Source organism: Macaca fascicularis, chromosome 14 (assembly GCF_037993035.2).
Source record: "Macaca fascicularis isolate 582-1 chromosome 14, T2T-MFA8v1.1".
NCBI classification, from domain to species: Eukaryota; Metazoa; Chordata; class Mammalia; order Primates; family Cercopithecidae; genus Macaca; species Macaca fascicularis.
Window position 1 is genome coordinate 16397427 of NC_088388.1, and position 12960 is coordinate 16410386.

The 12960-nt window shown below is 46.1% G+C and overlaps 1 protein-coding gene across 1 annotated transcript in view; it reads right to left on the reverse strand.

Annotated features, from left to right (window-relative positions):
* Positions 1-974: 974 nt before the first annotated feature.
* LRRC55 (leucine rich repeat containing 55) overlaps positions 975-12960 on the reverse strand; it is a 36436-nt gene continuing 24450 nt past the window's right edge. The window contains exon 3 of the mRNA XM_065528187.2: positions 975-1541. Coding sequence (XP_065384259.1) covers positions 1483-1541 — 59 coding nt within the window. The 3' untranslated portion in view covers positions 975-1482. The remainder of the gene's footprint in view (positions 1542-12960) is intronic.

The window sequence follows — 12960 nt, forward strand, 5'->3', positions numbered from 1 at the left end:
TCCGGGAGGCACAGGGTCTATTGTGATCAGCCCCATTATACCTCCATTATACAGATGAGGAAACTGATGTTCAGAGGATGACGTAACCTGCCAAACACGAAATCATAGCCAGCAAGGGATAGTTGGGATTTGAATGAGGGTGGATGGGATCCAGGGTCTGAGGATTTCTCAACTACAATATTGTACTGTTGGTTGAAAGTGATTGCATTTTACTCACCCTCTGGTCGTCTGCAACACTTGTATGTGGGGTCAAATTGCTCAGTAAATTGTTTGTACATAAGTAACAATGAGATTTTTCTTTTTTGTACTTCACAGTTTTGCTTGGATCTTTGTGCTGAGAACACACATTAGGCACTCAAAATTAATTGGTTCAAAATTAATTTTCATGAGTAATGAGGGACTGATGTAGAGAGACTAGGCATTAATGTGCACGTATAAGATCTATTGCCTCCTTGAGATAAACAACATGGCGAGAGAGAACATCATTAATGTTCTTTCACATCTATCCAGCACACTGAAGAGAAGCAGTGTGCTTTGAACACACTTGTGCTGGGCATTTTAGTGTTATCTTACAATCCCTGTAACTGTCTTGAGGAGAGGGTCCTATGTTATTCTATGTATTTTGCAGATAAAATGTAGAGTCAAAGACGCTGGCAAGGATGTGGAGAAAAGGGGACTCTTATACACTGTTGGTGCGGGTGTGAATTAGTACAGACACTATGGAAAACAGTATGGTGATTTCTCAAACAATGAAAAATAGAATTACCATTTGATCCAAGCAATCCCACTGCTGGGAATTTATCAAAAAAAAAAAAAAAAAAAAAAAGAGAAAAGGGAAATCAGTTTATCAGATGATATCTGTACTCTCATGTTTATTGTGGCACATTTCACCATAGCAAAGATAGGAAATCAACCTGAGTGTCCATTAATGGATGAATAAAGAAAATATGGTGTATATACACAATGGAACACTATTTGGCCGTAAAAAGTAAAATCTTCATTTTTTATTGTATTTTATTTTTTATTTCCAACTTTTATTTTAAGTTCAGGGGCACATGTGCAGGTTTGTTACATAGGACTACGTGTGCCTGGTGGTTTGCTGTGCAGATCATCCCATCACCCAGGTATTAAGACCAGCATCCATTAGTTATTCTTCCTGGTGCTCTCCCTCCTCTCACCCCCCACCCTCTGACAGGCACCAGTGTGTGTTGTTCCCCTCCGTGTGTCCATGTGTTCTCATAAAAAAAAAATGAATTCTTGTCATTTACAGCAACATAGGCTGGGTGCGGTGGCCCACATCAGCAATTCCAGCACTTTGGGAGGCAGATCATGAGGTCAGGAGATCGAGACCAGCCTGGCCAACATGGTGAAACCCCATTTCTACTGAAAATACAAAAATTAGCTGAGCGTGGTGGTGAGCGCCTGTGATTCCAGCTACTTGGGAGGCTGATGCAGGAAAATCACTTGAATCGGAAGCGGAGGTTACAGTGAGCCAAGGTCATGCCATTGCACTCCAGCCTGGCGACAGAGTGAGACTCCATCTAAAAAAAAAAAAAAGATTAGAGTTAAATGAACTTTGCTAAGGCAATATTGTAATTGAAAGAGTCAGGTTAGGGACCCAGAAGAGTTGGAACCCAAATCTACTACACCAAGTTGCCTCTCAGGTGGTGGATAAATGATTTAAGCAGAGACAAGACCAGATTTAAATTCCACTCCACATGCAGGGGTGAGATCTAGGCAGAGGAAGAGGAGGGATCTCTTATTTTCACTTTGAGGACTAAAGAATTAATGCAAAATAGAGGTAAGGAGTAAACTAAGCAAGGAGTTCGGGTGGGACCTACATAAAGCACTGACTGAAGGGGCTTGGCCTCTGTGTTTCCCCACCACCGAGACCCCCTGATGCTCAGAAATATCTGGTCTCTCAAGCAGACTGTGCTGGATGAGAATTAATCCCTAGATTATTGTATTTACTAAAAAATTAAGCTGGAACAGCAGAACCGCCCACCAGATTCCAGACTGCCTTGTAATGGCCGATGAGTACAATCTGGAATGATGTTACTTGTTACAAAGATAGAGGCTGCACACTTTCATTCCCCTGCACTGCTTTGGCTTGTCCAGCATCTGCAGAACCCTGAAAATATTACTGGTACTTGGAGGGTGCCTTTCCAACCTGAATACACTCTTAGGGGTCTGGATCTTCAGGCTGGAACCCGTCAAAGCAGGAAATGAAATGTTTCTCTCCTGTCTTCATTTATCACTTGCCCACCATCCTTTGTCCTGTTGAGCAGGATCGATGGCTTCTGCTGGGATCACATGGGAAAGCCGACAGGGGTGGGGGGCTTCCAGTCTGAAGCATCTGTGACTCTCCTGTCACCAGGCGCTTAAAGAGGCAAGAAGCAAGTTTTCAACTGTCAGTTTTAAGACCGGGGGCTGAGGCACAAGGGGTTGGGGGCTGGGGGCTCCTGAGGGTGTGGTCATTGGAGGGGCTTTTGCATCCTGGGAATGTATGGAGGGTGTTCTAAGTGCAGGGCTGTCTGATGAGAGGTTTGTTTTCTTAGTGGACTGAGCCCAGCTGTACTGGGAAAGGCGGGGCTGGTGAGTGTGGATTTGTGTGTATGTGTGAAAGTGTGTGTGTGTGTATATGTTTGTGTTTGAGTGTGGCTGTGTGGGTATGTATATGAGTGTGTGTGTTTGTGTTTGTATTAGTGTGGCTGTGTGGGTATGTATATGAGTGTGTGTGTGTGTGTGTGTCTGTGTGTGTGTGTGTGTGTGTGTGTGCCTGTGCATATGTGTGTTCCTTTAGGGCTGTCAGGCCGAGTTTGGACTTAACCCAGCACAGCCCCTTTGAAGTGGAAATGAGCTCAGTTCCTCTTTCCCCTCCAGACCAGATCGAGAGCATGATGGGCAGGCATTTGTAAGCTGTTTTTGCACTTTCACACCACCCCAAATGGTGGCACAAACAGTGTTTTCGCGAAAGACCCCCTGGCTGCTGGGCCTCTCTGGTTTCTGTGGAAACCATAAAGCCCATTTGCAGGGGTGCTTGAGAGGGAGGAGGGGCTGGGAAGGGAGGGAGCCTGGAAGCTCCGGCCGGTGGGCAGGTGGGAGGTTTCATCTCCAGACAAAGAGAGGAACAAAGGCTTGGGGGAGGGGAAGGAGGAGTGTCACCAAGGACCAGATTTATCGGCCTTGTCTTCTGGTTCTCCGAACTGCTTCCAGAATAATGAGCTTTGGGGCGGGGTAGGGGGGGAGGTAGCTAAAGGGGGACTGTGAGGCCATGTCATGTGTGGGCCCTTTGTCCAACACAAGGACAAAGGGGTTGGAGGAAAAGTCCTCTTCACAACCCATTGCCTGTGGGATAAACTCCGAACTCCCTGGACTGCCATTCAAGGCCCTTTCAGTATCTGAGCACGAGTTGCCTACGTTCCTGGATATCTTCCCTGACAGTTCCATAGAAAAGCATCAGCTTTGGATTGTAATTTCCTCCAGGGCAGCAACCTTGCCTTATTTATTTCTGCATCTTCAATGCTTGGCCTTGTAGCTGAGTTGTATAAATTGTTAAAATGTGCATGCTAACTTCAGTACCCCCTGTCTGGAAGGCCCTGATTCTTCTCTCTCCCCATACAAATCCTATCCTTTTTAAAACTATCAAGTATCCAAAAGTTTTCCCAACCCACATTCATTACCAAAGTCCTTAAAAGATGAATATAGTTCCTTGGCTTGTAAGTGTATATTAATATCTGGTTTCTTTAAACACCTGTGTTTGTAATTAATCACAGTCTGTTTGTTTTTAAAATGCGCACTCTTTCCCTTCTGTTGGAAAGGGCATGGAATTTGGATAAACAATAATGAATAATGCTCATCAATAATTCAGTTTATATTATGAGTGCTTTGCATGCAAATTATCATTTGGAGTTAAAAAATCTGACTTTGAGACTTGGTTGTACATCTACTACTTGTGAACATAAGTGAAACATTTCAACTCTCTGAACTTCAATGTCTTCATCTGGAATATGGGAATTATCATACTAATCTCCACATTCTCTTCATTGGGTTGTTTTAAGAGCTAGTAGTCAGAACAATGCTTTGAAACCTGGTGTTGTAAGTTATTGTCACTGGTAGGAGTTCTTTGAATGCAGGGCACCTGTCTTACCGACTTTTTAGGCTTCTTTCTGTCCCACCCCATGCATGAGGTTCAGCCACCAAACCAGTAACACACATCAGATGCTTCTTGAGTGGAACTGAAGGTTTGCAGATAAAATGGTGCTGGAGGGTTGGCTGAGTTTAGGTGGGGAATCCATTCCCATTGTGTATGGTCCATTCAGGCCTGGGGATTGTTAGGGTGTTTGGGGGATTTTCTTAGGGTAACAAATTCACAGGGATCAAAGGTCACAGCTTAGGGTTGAGAAATATTAAGAGAAAAATTTAGGAAAAAGGGCAAAGTGAAGGCTAAGAAATCCTAGGGAACAGAGTTAGGGAAGGTCAGACTTTAAACTACAGTTGACCCTTAAACAATGCACAGTCAAAAATCCGTGTATAACTTTGTACTCCCCAAAAACTACTAATAGTCTACCAGTGATGGTAAGCCTTATTGATAACATACATATTAACACATAGTTTGTATGTTAAATGTATTATATATCATATTCTTACAATAAAGGAAGCTAGAGAAAAGAAAATGTTACTAAGAAAACCATAAGGAAATAAAATATATTTACTCTTCATTAAGTGTAAGTAGATCATCATAAAAGTCTTTATCCTGGTTGTCTTCACACTGAGTAGAGCAAGCTTGTCCAACCTACGGCCCACGGCTGCATGTGGCCCAGGACAGCCTCGAATGTGGTCCAACACAAATTCATCAACTTTCTTAAAACATTTTGAGACTTTCTTGTGATTTTTTTCTGTTAACTACTGCTAAAAGAAATTGTTAGTGTTAGTGTATTTCAGCTATTGTTAGTGTTAGTGTATTTCAGCTATTGTTAGTGTATTTCAGCTATTGTTAGTGTTAGTGTATTTCAGCTATTGTTAGTGTTAGTGTATTTCAGCTATCCTTAGTGTTAGTGTATTTCAGCTATTGTTAGTGTTAGTGTATTTCAGCTATTGTTAGTGTATTTCAGCTATTGTTAGTGTATTTCAGCTATTGTTAGTGTTAGTGTATTTCAGCTATTGTTAGTGTATTTCAGCTATTGTTAGTGCATTTCAGCTATTGTTAGTGTTAGTGTATTTCAGCTATCCTTAGTGTTAGTGTATTTCAGCTATTGTTAGTGTTAGTGTATTTCAGCTATTGTTAGTGTTAGTGTATTTCAGCTATTGTTAGTATATTTCAGCTATTGTTAGTGTTAGTGTATTTCAGCTATTGTTAGTGTTAGTGTATTTCATGTGTGGCCCAAGACAATTCTTCTTCTTCCAACGTGGCTCAGGGAAGCCAAATGAGTGGACATTCCTAGAAGAAAAAAGGAGGTAAGGAGGGGTTGGTTTTGCTGTCTCAGGGATGGCAGAGGCAGAAGAGGTGGAGGAGATGGAAGGGGAGGCAGGAGAGGCAGGCTGTTAAGGATGAACTGTACTTGAGTACCCCTGCTGCTTGACAGCCACATTCATCTATTAATCATCATCTGGTTTTATTTTCACAACCACCTTGTTAAGTGGGTGTTGCTATCCCATATTAAGGGTGAAGCCACTGAACTCAGAAGCTTGCCCTGCCCCAACCCAGGCCTTCTGCAGTTCTGTATTACCTCCATGACCCTGTACCCCGGTCTCGAAGTCTCATTGCCCTAATGGAGCTAAAGTAAGATGACCCCTGTGAAGCCTCACTGAAGATATTCCCAGGGGAGAGAAAACCAATAGGTGTGGTGACTGTAAGAAAACATTTGGTTGGAAATCACAGCTTGTCATCGAGGAACGAGCTCACACCAGGGAGAAGAAACCCAACAGAGCTTTCTGTGTTGTTGCCCGGGTGGTCTGCTCCCTGCAGTCACACTCCCTGCCTGCCTGTCCATCCATTTAACTCAGAAACATCCATCATCACAGGGCATTGCAGGGTGAGGTGACACAGAGGGGCAGGGCATGTGGAGGGGGAAGGGAAAAGCAACTGGTGATCACCAACAGCTGGCCTCCCTCTTCTCCCCCCAACCCCAGGGCCTCAAGGTTCCCAGGGGCAGGGGTGAGCCCGATTAAGAGCCATCCATCAGGACATGCCCACCAGCTGCCGGGTGACCTCGGAGGCTGTTTAATGTCCAGCAACACAATGTCAGTCACAACCTTTGCCCTGTCTGCACTGTTGGAGGATGGAGCTCATTCCAAAGAGGAAAACGTCTTTAAAATAGAATCTAGTCTCCTCAGCCTGCCCCCCCTGGCTTTTCCTGCAACTTCAAGGCTCCTGTTGGAAGCGTGGAGATGGGTGTTTTCCTTCTTCAGTTGAGCCAAGAAAGGGACCAGGTGGGAATTTACCAAATGGAACAGACCACCAGGACCAATTGTTATCCCGGAGCCCATGAAAACATTTTGATTTCCAAGGAAATGTCTTAGCATGCCTCCCACCCCTTTTATGAAGGGAGGAGAGTCCCTCATTTTCATTCTTCAGTCCCTGCCTGTTATCTAGAGGGACAGTGTACCCTCCTAGGTCTAGAGCTGCAGTGGTCCAATATGGTAGCCAATAGCCACATGTGGCTATGCAAATTCAAATTTATATTATTTAAAATTAAATCAAATTAAAATTTTAGTTCTTCAGCAGCACTGGCTACTTTTCAAGGGCTCTACAGCCACATGTGGTTGGTACTTACCACATGGGACAGTACAGATATGGAACACTTCCATCATTGCACAAAAGTCTTGTGAACAGCATTGGCATAACGCGGTGGTTCTGCCCTGTGGCTGCACATTGCTATCGTCTGGAAACTTTGGAAAAGTCCTGACGTCTGGCTGGGCTCACCTCCAAGACTCTAAGTCAGTGGGTCTTCAGCAAGGTCTGTCATTGGGATTTTTCAAAAGCTCCCCCAAGTGATTCTAATGTGTAGCCAGCACTGGTCCACTGAGTCTCAAGCTTATCTCATTATAAGAATTATGAATGGCCGGGTGTGGTGGCTCACGACTGTAATCCCAGCACTTTAGGAGGCTGAGGCAGGTGGATCACAAGGTCAAGAGATCAAGTCCGTCCTGGCTAACACCCCGTCTCTACTAAAAACACAAAAATTAGCTAAGCATGGTGGCACGTGCTTGTAGTCCTAGCTACTAGGGAGGCTGAGGCAGGAGAATCACTTGAACCTGGGATGCGGACGTGGAGGTTGCAGTGAGCTGAGATCGCGCCACTGCACTCCAGCCTGGTGGCAGAGCAAGACTCCGTATTCAAAAAAAAAAAAAAAAAAAAAAAAAATTCGGAACATGAGAGACTTCTAAAAAGAAATACAGACTCTTGGAAACCGTTTTCTAAGGATTTGAATTCAGCAGGTGTGGGGCAGGTCTCAGGAATCTGGTTTTATTCAGCATGCCAGGTAATTCTTATGGTCAAGCAGGTTTGGGAAAATTTGATGTAGCCTAAAGATGAGAAGAACCAGGCACCAGTTTGGTCAGGCATTGTGTTGGGGCTGTGGCCACAAGACCCTAACGGCCACAGCAGTCCTACAAGGTGAGTTTTATGTGTACTTATGTCATAGGCAAGGAAAATGGAAATTCAAGAAAAGCTCATCCCAAGCCACAGCCAGTAAGTAATGCACTGGTCTTTGGACCTGGCTTGAATATTTAAGAAAGTAGGCTTTGGATTCATTTTGAGGTTCAGATCACACCACTAAGTGATCATGGGCAAGTCACTAAACTTCTCAAAGTTGATCTCCTTCTTTGGAAAGTGAGAATCATGACAATCCCTACCTCCTAGGGATGTGATAGTGATTGAGATTATGTAGGTAAAGGGCTTTTGGTTCTTTAGGCATCAGATAAGGGTCCAGTAGTAAACTTAGTTCCGGTGGTAACAAAGAGAATGCCACTGCAGGCAGGTCTGTTCTTCCCATCACATCTTTATTCTAAGAGAATCTTTTGTTTGTCTGTCTATATCTCTTTCTCTTCTTTTTCTTTTTGAGACAGGGTCTCACTCTGTCTTTCAGGCTGGTGTGCAGTAATGTGATCATAGCTCAGCCTAGACCTTCTGAGCTCAAGTGACTCTCCTACCTTTTGAGTAGGCTCTCCTAGCCTCTTGAGTAGCTGGGACTATAAGCATGTGCCACCATGCCTGGCTATTTTTTTACTTTTTGTAGAGACAGGGTCTCACTGTGTTGCCCAGGCTGGTCTTGAACTCCTGGGCTCAGGTGATCCTCCTGCCTCAGCGTCCTAAAGTGTTGGGATTACAGACATGAGCGACTGTGGCTGGCCTGTCTGTTTTATTAGGTGGTAGGGAGGTGCTGGTTTTGCTCTTTCATGGTGCGTGGCTCTAGCTGTTGGGTGTGGAAGTCAGGAGGGTTCTTGCTGTTGACCTCATAGGCCCAGTCTGTCTCCTCACCCAGAGTCTGCTGTGCTGCAGGACTGCAAAACAACTTCAGCAGAACAATAAATGCACTAATAGAAATGACTACTTTGTGACAAAGTAGCAGCTGCCATTGATTTATGGAGCACTTGAATTCCAGGCACTGTGCTAAGTGCTTTATGTATCAATGTGTTTCATCTTTTCAGCAAATCTATGAGGCACGGATTGTATGCCTCATGTTACAAGGCACTTTCATAGACATGGAGTCATTGGATTCATATAACAAATGCTATATGGTGGAGGTAGTTATCCCTGATTCCCAGATTAGGAAAACGAGGTCCCTAGTAGGTGTGATATATCAGGATTACCCGGCTAGTAGTAACCAAGCCGTGGTCTCTTAGTCACTACATTTCTGCTCCATCAACACAAAATCACTTAAGAGAAATTCAACTTATTATTTCCAGTTTTTAATTATCTTCATTCTTCTTGTGCCTTGTCCAATGAATGATGAAGAGCCAATGGCTTCTCTCCTTCAGGGGTGGAAGTGCTTTGATTTGGCTTAAGGCCTGAGCAAACACAAGATGGGTGCTATCTCACTGTTACATCTTAGTTGTAGCTCTTTCCCAAGGATAAGGAAGATCCTGTGACCTCTAGACTCCCTATAGGGAAATTCTGGCCCCTGGGAAGGCCTTTTTCCCCTCGTTCACTGCAATTCTCCACTTACACAGAACAAAAACTAGCTCGTGGCAGCAAGTGGGTGGTGCAAGAGAAAGGGTGTTGGAGTCAGGAAGAACTGTATTGGAATTACTTTTCCTTTTCCTTCTTGCCGTGTGAGTTAGGGCACATCATTTAACCTCTCTGAGCCCCAGCCTGCTCTACTGTATAAATGAGATTAATAATAACATTTATCTTACATAAGTGTTGTGAGGGCTGAATTAGTCAAATGCCATTAATGCCTAGGCACACAAAGGCATTCAAATAGGAACGATGACCATCTGTGATCATAGAGATCAGCCAGCCGAGCAAAGAAGCAGCGGGAGGAAGGGAGCTGTGATGCTCCACCTGGAGTTGCCCCAGGGCCCCTTTCTCTCAGTGTTGATTGGGGACAGAGGAAAAGGGGGGTTGATCCTGGAGAAAGGACAGAGGCCCTTTAATGAGCTCAGGAAAGCCCATCTCCTGACAATAACAGCCCTGGGCTCTGCAATAACATCCTGCCAGAAGAGGTAGCGACAGGATATGTGCTAGGAGTGGGAGCGTGTGGCAGCCCCACTGCCCGCCCGCCCGCCTGCCGGTCCCTTAGCCCTAAGGAGGTTCAGGAAGTAGCAGCCGGGGATCAGAGGGAGATGAAGACTTCCCCCTCTGCGTGCATCCTGGACTGATCTGGAGACGGGAACCTCAGCTCTCTTGGACAGACACGCCTGTGGGGCAGGTGGCTTCTCCATGAGCTGCTCCTGTTCCATCACTGTCCCTGCCTTAGCAGGAGCTACCTTCTGCGTCCATGCTCAGTGGTCTCTGTGGTTCCACTGAGTCAAGGAACAAGACACATAAAGGGGATTGGTCATCACTTGTCAATCAAACAACCTTACAATATTTGTCGAACATCCTCTGAGTGCTGATGACAGAGCCTGACTGCAAGTACATTGATGATGGGGAGAGAGAGACTGTTTCAGGCCAGGGGAGTCTGTGGTTGGGTAGAGGAGAGAGAGAGAGGATAAGCAAGCACAGTGAGCTGAATGGAAATGCAAAAGTCCAGGGTGCTTTGGAGGTTGTGTGTGGGGTGGGAGAGCACCAGGGAAGGCTTCACAGAGGAGGAGGCTGGGCATTCAGCTGAAGGAAGAGCAGGAGTTGGCCAGGTGAAGAGGTGGGAAGCAGCCGTGAGTGAGCTGGTAATGTAAGGGAGGAGTTGGGAAGTGTCGAGTGAGGGACTGTGGCTCAGAGTGACAGGGCCATGGATGGAGAGAACATCAGGAGTCACAGTCTTGGAGGCACATCCGGAAGGATGAACTTCATATGAGGGTGGGGTGAAGCCACGGCAGTCCTTCAACAGGAAAGTGAGGTGATCAGATTTGCAGTCTGAATATTTACATGCTCTCTCCCTTCAACAGACAGACACACCTTCACAGGGACCTGCTCTGCTCTCAGGCCTGGAAGGATCCAAGGAGGCTTCTTGTCAGGGCCAGAGTCCAGAGACATAGAGCAGAGAGATCTGTGTGGGACACCGGGGAGGAGGGCCCAGACCCTGGCTCTGCAGTCATCCACATGGCAAGTCTCTTCCACCCTCTGGACCCCATTTCCCAGGTGTAAACAGAGAAGCTGGAACCAGGTGAATCCTAAAGGTCCTTTAGAACAATATATTCTGTGATCCAAACTTAAGATACTTCCCTGACTTCAAGAAACTTATGGTCTGGGGTTGAATGACCAAATGAGACGGCACATTTAGTCAATGCTGGTTGACTCTCAGAAAGCATCAGCTGGGGGTAGGGAGCGGGGTGGAACCGTAACTCTCCATTTCCTGGAAGATGAACTTTCTGTGTGCAGAGAAGGGAGGAACTGCCATCGTGTGCTCACCTCCTGCTGGAACTGAGGTTGGATTCTTCATTAATCTTGGTACTAAGTAGGGTCAGCCTCTCCAGCTGGGGGGCAGGTGACACAACAGGCTACAAGTGCTCTCCCCATGGGAGAGTCTGGGATCTTGCTCCTGGAACCTTCCTTATAAAGGGGTGATTAGGCATCCCCGGAGAGTCATTGGAGGCTCTTGTCCACAGGATAAACGAATCCCATCGCAAACTCATTCCCATCCCTTCAGGAAGGCGGGGATGCAACAGGGAAAGGTGTCAGCTTGAAGTAGTAGAAGTGGGTTAGATTCCTGGCCCTGCCAGTGAGTGACTTGTGTGACCCTGGGGGGGACACATCATTCTTTCTCCTGGATCTTGGTCTCCTCATCTATAAAATGACAGTTTTCCCAAGTGATAGCTGTGTTCTAGGCACTGGGTGCTGATGATAGAAGATGAAAAAGACTAGGTCACTTCCCTCAGGCAGCCTTCAGTCTGGATGGGGAAACAGGTGTGGAAATACATTCTCTCAGTGTAGTGTACAATGCTAGTGGGATGCCCAGGGGGCATAGAAACACAGATTTAGGAACCTTAGTCCAGCAGGGGTGCTGCAGGAAGGCTTCCTGAAGGAGGAGGCCCATTCACACTTGAATGATCCATGCAAGTCAGCGCGTGGAGAAGTGGGGGAAAACGCACTTTAAGACATTTCCAAAGACGAATCTATCTAGTCATCTTGCCTTTCTACAGTACAGACTTCAGCTGTCCTCCCAGTCTAATGCAATGGAGCCATTCCCCCTGGGCTGCCTGCTGACTGGGAGGGCAGCCAGCTCAGAGGGCTCTAGGGTGGACTTCTGAGCACCCTCTGCTGGAATGAACTCTGAGCATAGCCATAGCAATTGGCTAAGTCTCAAGCTTGCCTTGGGCAGAGATTTCCAGCAGTCAGCAGGATGTCTCCTCGGGAGCCTGAAAGTCTTAGATCAGACCTGTTTTAGTCTTGGTCTCTGCCAGGGGTTGTTGGAAAAGATGCCATCCTCTACTTAGGAGCTTCCTAAGGGCAGAACATCCAGCTCTCTCTGCTCATCTTGAAAAGGTTTATTGAGTATAGACTATAGGATGAGAGGAATGAGAGAAAACAATGTCATCTCTGAACACACTCAGAAATGGACAGGAATGCTCTGTAGGGAAGGTGACGGTCTTATGGGAAAGTCTACCCAGGGAATCAGAGCTAGCCTGGCGAGTTCCCAGGAGGATTTCTAAGCAGAGATGCCTGAGGTGAAATCTAAAGGAAGGGAAGAAATTGACAAGTTGATGAAGGGAGTGGGATAGAGAGGGAGCAGTTCAGCAATCTAGGCAAAGAAATAGCATGAACAAAGATTAAGGCTTAGGAGGCTTGTCTATTAAGGCAGCGAAAGGCCAAGGGGCTTGTGTACATTGGGAGGGTGGTGAGACATGGTGCTGAGGGGCGGGCTGAGTTAGCCGTGAGGGTCTCACAAGCTGCGCTGTTGTTTACCCTAATTGCAATGGAAATCCATACCAGCAGCAGACTAACATGATCTTAGTCTTTTTTTTTTTTTCTTTTTGAGACAGGGTCTCACTCTGTTGCTTAGGCTGGAGTGCAGTGGCATGAGCATGGCTCACTGCAGCCCTGACCTCCCGGGCTCAAGTCATCTTCCTGCCTCAGCCTCTTGAGTAGCTGGGACTACATGCAAGCGCTCCCATGCCTGGCTAATTTAATTTTTTTTTTTTGGTGGGGCTGGGATCTTGCTGTGTTGTCCCAGCTGGTCTCAAACTCCTAGGCTCAAGTAATCCTCCTGCTTCAGCCTCTCAAAGTGCTGGGATTGATTACAGGGGTGAGCCATTGTGCCTAGCTGATTTGTGTTTTGAAAAGAAACTTCACCTTGGTAGTTTCCAGGACGGGGATGAGGGAGGGGCGGCGGATGTTGCTTGACCAGTTAGGAGGCT